General features: G+C 40.3%; 1 protein-coding gene across 3 annotated transcripts in view; it reads right to left on the minus strand.

Annotated features, from left to right (window-relative positions):
* Positions 1-864: 864 nt before the first annotated feature.
* The window catches only part of LOC116776918 (E3 ubiquitin-protein ligase Arkadia-like), a 34,697-nt gene continuing 22,377 nt past the window's right edge, over positions 865-13,184 (minus strand). For 2 of the 3 annotated variants that reach the window (XM_061529109.1, XM_061529108.1), the window contains 14 exons: positions 12,453-12,535; positions 12,026-12,164; positions 11,706-11,775; positions 10,794-10,983; positions 10,436-10,567; positions 9,770-9,844; positions 5,916-6,032; positions 5,530-5,637; positions 5,293-5,361; positions 5,058-5,216; positions 4,283-4,372; positions 3,768-3,969; positions 3,342-3,454; positions 865-2,948 (listed from right to left, as the gene is read on the minus strand). In XM_061529109.1, coding sequence (XP_061385093.1) covers positions 2,886-2,948; positions 3,342-3,454; positions 3,768-3,969; positions 4,283-4,372; positions 5,058-5,216; positions 5,293-5,361; positions 5,530-5,637; positions 5,916-6,032; positions 9,770-9,844; positions 10,436-10,567; positions 10,794-10,983; positions 11,706-11,775; positions 12,026-12,164; positions 12,453-12,535 — 1,610 coding nt within the window. In that variant the 3' untranslated portion in view covers positions 865-2,885. The remainder of the gene's footprint in view (positions 2,949-3,341; positions 3,455-3,767; positions 3,970-4,282; positions 4,373-5,057; positions 5,217-5,292; positions 5,362-5,529; positions 5,638-5,915; positions 6,033-9,769; positions 9,845-10,435; positions 10,568-10,793; positions 10,984-11,705; positions 11,776-12,025; positions 12,165-12,452; positions 12,536-13,184) is intronic. The other variant, XM_032670220.2, reaches the window with a different exon arrangement.

The raw sequence follows: 13,184 nt of genomic DNA on the forward strand, positions 1-13,184 counted from the left end.
ACAACAAACACCGTCCCACTATCCTACCGACCCGCCAATATCAAGACTACAACACCGCACACCAACCGAAATTAACGTTCTATAAAATAACGAAACGGTGCTGAATACTAGGAAGGTATGAAGAAATAACACAAGCGATATCATAGGGTCGTCACACGCGGAGCACAACCTTAACACTACGCATAATTCGTATAGTAAAATTATTGCATGGGTCCCGCCCGCGTCACCCGCACGCCGCGAGGGTCGGGGGGAGGCATCAGGACGGGGCGCGGACTGTTGGACGGCGGGCGAGTGACGCGGGCGGCGCTTTATATTAAAATCATGCAAAAATACCTTTCATATAATCATTTCACACGTTATTTACACTATACTACTGGACATCACTGAAGCCGGGCATCTGACAGCTGTCAAGCGCGAGACCGCGAACGCCCCGAGCATTGTGCTGTCAAACCTAACTGACAGCTGTCACTGCCACATCGACCCGCGGGATCTAGGTTCGGACCTGGCAACATTATAACCGAATACTCTTACGTCTCTCTATACATAAATTTACAGGACCTTAAGGAAGCGTTACGTAATCTTTTCGATATTAATTTGTACAATTGTATATTATATAGCGTGTGTTCCCCGAGCAAGGAAACACACGGCCTGTATATATAAAATTGACCCGACTCTACGTCACTATATACGTTAAAAATATATAAATATATATATAACACATCTATTTCAAACAGACCTATACATGCTATCATATAGTTGTATCACCGCATACATAAGCCGAGACTTTATGATAAATCCGAAAGCGAAAAGACGTCGGAAACAAAATGAAAGGAAATAAGATAAAAATGAAAAGAAACAAAAATGTTAAATTAGCAGTGCATTTAATAAAATAAAAACGACTGAGCATAATGAGGCGGATGTAGCGCGCCCGGCGAGGCTGGGCTTGGATTAGTCGCTGGACAGGAGAAGCACCCAAGCGCACCGCGGACGCTCTAAATACAATACAGTTACACAGTCCTTTGGTCTGGCTGGCGTAAGCTATGACAGTTGGCTGCGTTCAAAGTGACCTCTGTCAGCCTGACAGCTGTCAGTCTGACAGACGCCAGCTTGACAGCTGGCAGTGGCGTGCCACAGTCGCCGCCAACGGGATGCGATTAACAGATACAAAATAAAAAAAAAAACAAAGCTCGTTACATAATTTCCGTTTCTGGTTATCCTAGGGCTTAAAAGAAACAATAATCATAAGTGACAAATCAAAACCATTATAAAACTTAACGTATATGCGATAAGGCACAATTTCAAAGAACAAATTGAACTAACGACCACGCGTTTGTATATCTGTGGAAGAAAATTAATAATAATAATGATAATAATAATAATAATAATACCTAAGACTGAAAAGAAACATATTTGTAAAATTTATTGCATTTTCAAATTAGTTAAGATAATAAAAACGAGCGAGCCGTAAAGAGTTGAGCTTCGATGGATTAAAAAAAAAAAACAAGAAAAATCCTAAGTTAACACGCTAACTGTGGAATCTTAGTAACAGTTTAAAATAAAATGATGTTAATTTAACTAAACAATAGTCGAATATAGAGAGGAGCTAAGTACAAATAACAGAGCTCTCGAGGGATTTCAGAGATAGTTCTACATGAGCCGTTTAGTATAGGATCCAACTTATTCTCACTGGTGGTGACAATTATATATATATATATATATATATAATTTTAATTAAGTAAATGAAAATTTGCAAAGTTAATTATCAAAATAATTTCGGAAAACATTCAGAGCTATCACAACCAGCGGATAAACATGAGACAGAGTATAAAACTAACATATATATATATAAATGACAAATGGCACAGAGTAAAAAAAAAATGACAAAACAAATTTAACGCACTATTCTTCCAATGTGTATCTAACTAAGCTATGGAAGCCACATCGAGACCTCCCCTCACCCCCCTATGAAATAAACTGTCCCTATATATTGCTTTTAGACTATTTACATTCATTATATCTCCTTAACAATATTGACTTCATTATTTTTCATAAATGACAGCTAAACGACAATGGACCCTATGTTGTTGGTATTAAGAACAATTACACTTTAAAAAAAATAATATATATATGTATTGTAACCATGGTTGCAATCAAACAGCTAGCCTAGACGTAACATACATATTATTGCTTTAGATGTGGGAGAGGGCGCCTGTGTCGCGGGTTAGGGGATGTTCTGAGGATATCAGAGATAATACCCTCGTGGTGTCCCGCTCTGTGAATGCGACCTTACATCGGACCTCTCCCCGAACACATCATCGCGACCGCACAACAACACAACGGAACAAAAAAAGCGAAACAATCTATAAAGTGAAATGCATGCTGTAGAAATATAACGCGACATTTGATCAACGGGATCGATGTAATAATAAGAAAGTAACATAGTAATAAATCGACCTCACGCGCAACTAAAATTAATACTATCAACTAACCCCCCATACACGTCCGTCCGACGCGGCGTCTCGGCGCCGACTGAGCTCGAGACGGCCCGCTCCACTATTTATACACTCGCACTCGGACCGTTAGGGTCGCACACAACTAAGGCCGCCGCACATACACTTAACACTTAACCATTACGGGATGTTACGGGTAACTTTGAAACTATATCGTAGCAAACTAATAATAACAGCTGATGATAGCACTCCGCCGGGGCTTACATTGGAATATAGACTTTGTGTTGATAGTTATAGAGTCGATACAGCGAAGTGTGTTTACAGCTATACTAGGACATCGGTGATTGTACACTAACGAAATACACAAATCCGAAGCGGTGATCATAGACGACTGCCGCCCTTACTGCTTGCACAATAAGGACGATTTTGGTGGAGTCACTCCGAGTTGGTGAAGTACTCCGACGCGTTCCCGCGGCATATGGGACACGTTCGATTTGACTGGAATACATACGTATTGTTACATACGAGTTCATGTATTAAGAATTTTGTTTCTCTATATAATGACTTGCGTGTGTGTGTGCGCGTGTGTGCGTGCGTGTGTGTGTTATTGGAAATATATAGCTGGACATACTGGTATTGTATATATGTATGTGTGTATGTATCTTGATACTGACACAGAGATGAACAGATCTTACGCTTTTTATGTGTGATTTAAAAACTATAAAACCAATATAAGGATCAAACATTAATTTGCATCAACTTGAAACTGGGACCAATGGTATGTGTTTACAGTCACCTCGCACACTGAGCTATTGTGTCCCTAGTGTGTGTGTGTATGTGTTTGTGTGTATATGTGTGTGTGTGTGTGTGTGTGTGTGTGTTTATACTCACCCGAAGCCACTTATCAACACACTTAGCGTGGAACTCATGGGCGCAAGGCAGCACGCGGAGCGTCTGCCGGGCCTCGAACTCACACATGCACACCACGCACGAGGTCTGCTCACCTGATACGATAAACATGCACATATACATAAATGTGGTTCCGTATACCTTATTCATGAATTTTTTTCATGTCCTTTTTGGTAATTTCGCTAGATTTCCAACCGTACAGCACTGAATATTTGATTAAAGGCCTCGTAAATCATAGTCTCTTTAAAATCCCTTCAGCCGTTTCATAGTTATCACAGTCACTTGATAAAATTAATGTGTAAAGGAAACTAATTGTGATACACATTTTAATATTCTGAGAGTCAGCTACGCGGACGACAGATGTCGCTAGTTGAGTCGCATAATGACAGTATCCATATGCATATATACCCTGGTGAGTTTGTTCAGAGTATTTGTATGAAGGCAGTAGGTCTATCTCGTGTCTGGCGAGCCCCCGGGGCTTCGCCTCTCCCAGGCGCTCCGCCAGCGACAGCAGCGCCTCGTAGTTCTCCGTCTCCGGGGAGTCCCCGGCCTCGTCCCGGGCCTCCGCGTACGGTGACAGCGGGAACATTGCCAACAGATTTAGGAACACCTGAAGGAAGAAATATTTTTTTTGTTCTTATAAAAGTTACGACGATAGTTTCTTGAAATAATAAAAAAAAAAAACATTATCAAGTATCCTAAAATGTGTTTTTATAAACTGGATTTAGGAAAGAAAACCATTGGTCTAGAGTCTAGACTGACATGAGTCTATAATATGGATGTTATACCATATACCAGACCAATACCGATTCACGTACATCCTTGAAGTTAGGAAGGATTCCAGTCTAAATTACCTGATATGCTGACATTTATCAAGATCCTCGTTTTAATTATTTGTATACGCGTGTAGGGGTCATCGTTACCTGGTAAGTGGGGGGCGGCGGTGGCAGTGACAGTGGCGACGCTACGTGCAGCTGAGCGGGGAGCGTCGCTTGGACCAGACCTCCACCACCCTGACGGAAGACAGAACATTATATGATATACATACAGAGGGATGAGGAAATCATAACCGGAGTACACAAAGTGTTTATATACAGCTATGTATACGAGACGAAACCTCTCATCATTCCATGGATTCACCGTGCGGGTGCCGGGTCCATCGTAGCAGGGAGAGGAGCTTCAACAGTGCCTGGGACTAAACCAGATGTAGGTTTAAGGGGCTCCTATCTAACGTTAAAGGCTCACCTCCACCGTCCAAGCTCCTCTCTCTACCTAACCAAATTTGAAACGACCCTGCTAGGGCTGCCTTGAAGTACGTTCTAAGAATAAATTGATGTTAGTTCAGGACAGGCCCAAGTTTTTTTGTAGGTCATAGAGAGACTTGGCTGTTATACCCCTCTCTCTTCTACCGCATACAAATTTACAATGAACCTATTCTTAGGGAGTTCGTTAGTGAGCTCCTAATACTTGTTGACCTTGATGGCATTGTCTTTGGGGATGTTGGTTTGCAGAGGAACGAATAAAAATGAATAATAAACACGAGCAGGTATCGAACTTGTGATTTCAGAGTTGAAGTCGGTGTAACAACTGCGCTACAGTGTCCTTATACTGATCAATATAGACATTGAAATATTATTCTTCTTTCTACGAAACAAAAAGAGAAAGATACAGAAAGAGACAAGTAGAACTGCTATATACCTGGTGTATGTGATGCACGGTGTGAGGATGGGCGGCCCAGCGCGGAGCTGCACGGACGTACGGCCGGGCTGCTCGTGAACCGGCGCCCACCACGCCTACACCGACACCGACGCCCACGCCCACGCCACCGCCGACGCCCACGCCGCCACCACTACGACGCTGCAAACATTATTTTGACTGTAGAAATGCTCTCGGTATACACCCACTTAGTTTCATGATCCACAGAAATTCTTACATGGTGGTGATGTGATAGCGCGTGTCTCGCGTGATGAGGTGCCATCAGCTCCAACGGAGCACCCCGCGCCTGTAAACAAAAATAAACATTCCATGGACATGTCTATTGGGTCGCAGAAAACTGTCGTTACTTATGGACCTATCCCTTGAACAAAAAAATTAATAAGTGTTCGACAAGGACTTTTATTGGACTAATTTTATTTCTCATATACGTAAGTGACAATATATCTTAGCGCACCTCGGTGGCGAGTAACAGGGGCGCGTGGTGGAGATCAGCTGTCGGCTGCAGCGGAGAAAGTCCACCTTCACCGCTACCCAACATTTCCAGACGACCTCCTTCCGAACGCTGGGCAAAACAAAATTTCAACGTTGAAATAAATGTAATATTTTTTTTTTGTATTTACTACGCGTGTATAAACATCACGAGTTTCTCGTCTCGCCTGCCCGTGATCACGGTCGCTGCGGAGTAACCGACACGTCGGGTGTATGTCGTTAAAAATAATTACAAACGCGCAGTGAATACGAAAAATATCAGTTTTATTTCAAATTTGACACTCACTCAAATCTTAGATGTAGTCAAAACTTCAACGTTACTATACATCAAGTGATTTGACGCGTATGTACCTGTGAGTTGGTGATGTAGTGCGGGTGAGGATGAGGGGGGGAGGCGAAGGGTCCTCGTGGGGGCGGCGCCGGCGCGAAGCTCCCGTGGTACTGCAGCCCCGCGTACACGCCGCCCATCTATATTGATTCATACGTTAAATCGCATCATATCAATCACACTGGCGTCTTAATAAGCCAAGTTTTTTTGTTCATCAACAACAGGACTTCAGCAACCTTCACCTGATAAATTCGCTTGATGGTAAGAGAGATCTCTTTGTGATTATTACAAAAAAAATAATTACTCTCAGACCGTTAATCAGTATCGACAGCTAATTGAGGCATTTTACTATACGAAGCTAACAAGATTTTTGTCTCGTTTTTAAATAAAATTGTGACGGACGATTTATAGATTAATTCAAATAATTTACATATATATATATATAATCAATGTAAGATCAGAATAAATGAGAAATACGACAATGAAATAAAAGAAAAGGCTACCATATTAATTTATATATAATTAATGGAAGCTGAGATTTGAACGAGATAAAAATCTGTGAAGCTGAACATTCGGTTCATCGCAACAGCGAGCCGGTGTTAATAACCCGCAACCTTCACGCGACGAATTTAAACGAAACAAAAAAAGAAAAAAAAATTGTTAAAATTTCCACATACATCGAAAACATCGTAGAAAACAGCCAAATCTAATGAAAGCGACCAACCAAATATTTTAAAATCCACCTTAACGGAAGACTACCAGTTAAAAAGCTCGAGCTGCCAGCGACAGAGAACTTTGTGATCACAGACAGAACGGTCGACGGTCCAAAGCACTAAAAGCTACCCGACAAATCGACAATTAAAACTCAGATCATTTCACATTGAACATTCTTCAAAAAAATCGCTCCATGCTATGACGAACACATATGATTAGTATAACAGATAAAAAATATTTGGAAGATCGCAATCAGAGGGGACTAAGTGAATTAAAATTGTTCAAAACATAGGTAATTTTTTTTGTATATATGTATATAAATGCATAAAAAGTGACATAATACTAAATAATTTCATCCCAGATCTATGAGTTAGTTGAAACTACCCTCATTTCGATGATTAGATATCACGAAGCGTATAGAGCAGTGAAGCAGAACATACCTAGCGGTTACTGAAGAATTATATTCCTCTCTGTACCAGTATTTACAAAATATGTTGCATGCTTAAATTTTTAAGTCGCCATAATATTAAAAAAAAAAAAAAAAATGGCAGAGTTTCCGATCAAATCTCATTATAGCGTCAAATGATAAACAAGAACAATCGAACATCGATGGATTAACCTTAGCGACTGTAGACGTTTCATTTTAACTGCTCTGTTTAACTGCAACCTGTTCGGTTGTAGCCAGTCACGTGACCAAGGGCGAGAGCACCACAGACAATGTAAAACGTCTACTGTCAACAACACCTACGTCATCAAGCAACTGTGCAGGACGGATGTAAAATTTGATATATAATAATAAGGTATCAAAGACGTAATAGTGATGCACTTCACTATGCAGCCTACCGCCACCTCTAAAACACACTGCGCCTAGCAGCAGCTCACAAAAACAAACCATACGCCTGGCTCATTAAAGAAAAATAATAATAAACAAACAAAGACAAACATTCCAAACTGATTATACCCTCATTTTGTTCGCTATCAAAGCCGTTGGGGTATAATTTAGTTTACAATGCCCTGGGCCACTCTCACATGAGACAAGCTTCTTATAACTAGCATGACAGGTGCTTATAGGGCGGACGTGTAGATAATACAGATCGCGGATGAAGGACGTGACATACAAGTCCCCAGCATACTTGCTCGAGTATATCTATCTACACACTAATATCATCCAAATAAACAAAGAAATAAATACGAGGTGATAGAAAATATAATGCATTCATATAGATGACATGTTGACCGGAAGTCAATCACGAGTCGTGGAAGGATGCGAGGGTAATGATAAGCGTGATCGGGTTAACAGGAGGGTGGACTATCAAAAGCTGTGTCAAACGGAAGTAAGGTAGGTGAATGTAGATAGATACACGGGGAAGCGAGTGTGCGGACGGACGGATAAGTAGACACAAACAAAAAAATTATATATTAGTGAGCCCGCTCCCTCATCTCACCTTAATATATATATATGTATATATATAATCGAATGCTTAACGACATTAAGTGTATATTGTCGATAAACTTCCGGTACATTAGAAAGTATTCTTACAAAGAACGAGCGTAGAATGCGAAGTACGGCCGGCGACAGAGGTGATAAGTGCAGCACTGTGTCGCTGACCGTAACGGCTGTCGCCGCAAGCTTACATTATAAAAGCGACATTTACAATTATAACATTATTAAAACTAGTACCCTCCTCACCGCAAGTTACCATTATCACAGAACATAATAATCTGGGCATGCATATCACTCCGTGCTAGAGTTGACGTGTGTACATATTGCTATCGAGACATTGAATTACATAACTATTAGATATATCATTATAAATGAAAGCTCTGGTGGGTAGCTGTTCTGCTTTCCATTAGTTTTGTAACAGAAATTAAAACAACGACAACAAAAAAAATAATAATTGAACGCGTGCCGTGTAGTACAGCTGAGGGGAAACAAATTCTAAACGATAAATTACTACAAACAGATAGGTTTCTTATATCCGATCCACACTATCACAAAAATGATCATTATAATATCGTCTAAAAAGACATGAATGACAATGGGAATCGGATTACATACATGAAAAATGTAAATGAAATAATAAATGTACATTAGGACTATCGTAAGAAGATATTCATTAGCCACAAAAATTTAAGGCACTTATCGTACGCGCGTCAAAACGCCTGGACAGTGTTATTTTATGCAAAAAACCAATAATATAAATAGATCTATTAGTTTATTCATTAATAAGAAGCGTATACAACCAGGCGGGTTGACTTCCAAAGACATTTAACATACTTATATGATAATTAAAAACACTAAGAGACAGCGATTTTCCAGCGCAGATTTTAATCTAACCTATAGCAGGCACTTCGAAGAATAAACTAAGCATACCAAACGCACCAGATACCTGAAGCTGTAAACTGTACCAAGGACAGAACTGATCACGACGTGAGCTCAAACAAAGGAATGATCGCAATCAATGATATTAACTTAGAAAATGAGCTCACATCAAGATCGACTTACATAAGGGATATCATCAAATACAAATCCAACAAGCCACAGGTCCAGCCACGCACAATATTAATAACAGGAGACCTTATTATGCTATATTAGAACTTTGGACACTATCTAAGATGTATATCACTAACGAAAAACCCGAACCAATTCAGGAAGCTGTAGCGTAAACGTCTATATTTATTTAGACGATGTAGCGGTGCAATGTGAATCATAGTGCATTGATCTAAAATCTCTCTCGTTTCATTGATGATATCATAAAACATAAATATCATTGAAAATTAACTAAATATGATCTTGCAAGTTCAAAAATGCTATAGATTTATATTCTAGTTGACACTGCGGGGTCTAAAATGTCATATCGTGGTTCGTCCAGGGGATGGGAGACATCAAGAGATTCTATATCAACTGTATTGTGCATGCACGCCGGGGCTAAGACTGTGGACTGTCATCGACTGTGTGCTGTTGTTTAGAAGTCTTGATGTACATGGGATATATCAAATGAGAGACTAAACTATGAACCTCAATAGAATAATTCGTTATCAAAGTGTTTATAGAGGAACAGTTACTGTCAAAATCTGGTATGTGATGTTCCAAGTATTGTAGATTGTATGAAGGGATTTCGTCATGTGTGTGTGTATTGGTATGTTCGTGCTATGGTGGTACCTGATAGCGCAAATGCGCATGCGGCAGCGCGGGCAGCACAGCCGGCCACAGCTCGCCCGCAGCCACGCCCGCCACCTGCAGCGCCAGGCTTGTACCACGGATACCGCGCGAGCGAAACGTAAAACGCGTTTTTGGACGACGTTATACTCGTACACGGTCAATAAAATGCCACACATATTTGTATATATATATATATATATATTTGTAATAGTTTTTATGCATTTTACGTTTCGCTGTACTTACTTCTATCGTTACAAGTTTATTGCCTAACTCTTCGGTTTATGCTATGCCCAGATTGACAATCTCGCATTTCTTTACGCATCAAATATGAATTTCCTTAGATCAAAATTAAAACTATCATGTAATATGATTTAATTTTGATCATTTTTATCAATAACACTTACAAGCTAACATAGATTACAATATCTTAACATACGTGATATGTCAAGCGTTTTATTATTGCACATAACAATGTATAATAGTAGTATTTCCTCTCGTACGAGATTTTAAAACCTGTCAATAATGTTACAAATGTTTAGTTATGGTCGCCCTGCGAATTTTTCCATATAATTTTGATATTATCTCACAATAGAGTCAATTTAAGGTATGTATAAGTTTCGTTGACCAGTAGCGTCTGCGACTACCCTCCCGTGGTACCCCACATACCTGGGTCCTAGTTGGATGCTCTCGATGGTGTTGGTGTTGATGTGGGGCGTGATGCGGAGCGTGGTGGGGGGCGTGGTGCCCCCAACCCACGCCACCACCCAGCGCACTGAGGCGAGCGCCGCGCAGCGACATCTGGTTCGTAATTTTATTTTAATATCAATTAGGTTTCCTTTATTGGTAGAAAAATTAGTAGTAGTTTCTTATCAAGCGGTTTACAATTACAATAAAACAACATAGATAATAAATTAAAAGTGACATAGGAAAATTCAGTATGTCCGAATCTCCTGCAATAAGATTTACGAGTGTAACAATCATTTAGACAAATATTACTACCAAACCTTAATTACGATGCACTAACCTGGTTGATGTCCAACAGCAGCGGCGTGTGGTGCGCGTGTGATAGGTGCGCAGGGTGAGCGGGGTGAGCAGGATGGGCGGGGTGCGCGGGGTGAGCGGGGTGAGGGTGTGACGGGTGAGCAGCGTGCTGGTCCAACAGCCGCTCATGCCACACCCCCGCACCGTTCCCGCTGACGTAACGCACGCGGCGACTATGAAAGAGAGACATGTTCAAATGTATGAGGACTTTCCTCTGTTGAAAACAAATTCTCTTGTTGGCAACGATGAAGTTGTCAGTCATGAGACGTAAAATGCTTTCAAAAAGTATTTTCTGATACTATGAAGTTAAGGGGTTTTTGATTTTCTCAGCGGTTTTTTTGACAACGGTTCCAAAGATGTATGAAAACTGAAGTGGTTTTAAAATTCCGGGTTATCCAAGTGTTTTAAGATGTCCAGGTGAAATATGATATACTGGACAGTGTCAAAAGAACAGTTTTAATCATTCTCATCACTCCATGGATTTACCGTGCGGGCGCCGGGTCCATCGTTGCAGGGAGAGGAGCTTCAAGTGCCAGTGCCTGGGACTGAACCAGGTGTAGGTTTAAGAGGATCCTATCTAACGCGTTAAACGCTCACCTCCACCGTCCAGCTCTCCTCTCTACCTCTAACAGATCTGAGATTCGACAGCTTATTGGATATATGTATGTATGTATGTATGTATGTCGTGTGCTACAAACATTATTATAATTTCATGACATACGTTTATCAGGTCGTTTACAAGTGGTATCCATCTGGCAATAAAACCACCCATTGTATGTCACGTAATCATTTCTATCTTGCTGCAGCTCTCATGAAATCTGGTTCTTATCTTCATGCGTTTGTATCTGTGTTTGTGTTTGTGTGTGTGAGCGTCTGTGTTTGTGTGTGTACTCACGGTGGCTGGTAGTGGTGGCGCGGTGTCCGCCTCTCGACCGGCGGCGCTGCTACCGTCACGTTACTCTCACCTGGAAACGTAAAACAAATACGTTATAGTTACTTCTTCACAGATAACGTAATAACAGATTCAGATATAGAAAAAATATTTAGCTATTTATATAATATAATAAAACAAATACCTACAAATACATATTCTGAAATAAAAATTATATTAAAGCAGAACTAAAACTACCAATTATTATAACATGTTCATGTAATACTTTATTTTCAACGTCAAATGTTACGCCTTTAATATCTTGTATGAAATTTTTTTTTCACCTGTCGACAGATGCCTTGATATGCGACGTCTTTTCCTTGTGGGACTGTCACCAGGTTTGCTGGACAGTTCGTCTGAAGATCCAGCGCTGGCGCCGACAACGGCCTCCAGGGGCGCTGAACCCTCAAGAGGATTGGTGTCCTGAAATATTGAATCATATTTACGTAACATTTCGTTTATTTGCATGATATAAATGACTCCACCAACATACAGCTATACTTGATGGAACAAGTTCCGGTCTTGACTTTTTTTTTGCCTTCAACCCACAGAAAGCGAGAAATATAACGGAACTTGAGGCGGATAACGGGCAGAGAAATGCGAGGATTGATAAGACGAAAAATGAGATAGGAACAAAAACGTCCCCTTGAGGGACGCCCCGTTGTATTTATTGCAGTAAGTAGTCATAAAGTAATGGTATTCCTGTTTTACCATGTGATGATGGTGTGCAGTGTGATGTAGGTGTGGAGACTCAGCGGAGGTCCCGGCCCCCGCCCCCGGGCTCACTCGCAGTTCTGTGGACAATACACGACGATCATAAAAATGACTATTCACAGCTCTTGCTGTTATAAATGAAACGTTATTTTCCTATTTTTCTATTACCGAGCGAGCAGCTGTAAAGAAATACTTAAATTTTTCATATATATTACACTCGTGTATACAAAAAAGGAACCTTTGATGGGAATTTCTTCACTTCAGTCTCTTAATTTTTGATCCACCTTTAAACTAATTCAAAGTTTATATTTTTGGTCTTGCAATAATACGAAAGATATTGGATATGTAAGGATAATTGAAATAACAGAAATTTTTATATTAAAAACAAACTCATAAGCGAAATTGAGAAAAAATTATGCAGCTATCGCGAGCAAAACTATATGTTAATAGTTGTTTTATTAATTATATTATATTATATTAAGTCGAGGCTATACAGGCATTTCCAATAAAGGCCTCAATAAAAATGGCACAGTTCATTTTTACTGATAATAAAAAAAAACTATACTTCTACAAGAATAGCGCCCAAAAAAGGAGGTCAGTTTTAACATTCGGCCACAGCGCCAGCGGAGCCTCATTTCTCGCCAAAGAAACCAGCCCAGTTTAGCATACGTTGCGTAATCATTGGCTGTAACGTGAAAGTTGTTCCCACGTAGATGCGAGCGGAATTGA

The sequence above is a fragment of the Danaus plexippus genome (assembly GCF_018135715.1).
Source record: "Danaus plexippus chromosome 29 unlocalized genomic scaffold, MEX_DaPlex mxdp_36, whole genome shotgun sequence".
Taxonomy (NCBI): Eukaryota; Metazoa; Arthropoda; class Insecta; order Lepidoptera; family Nymphalidae; genus Danaus; species Danaus plexippus.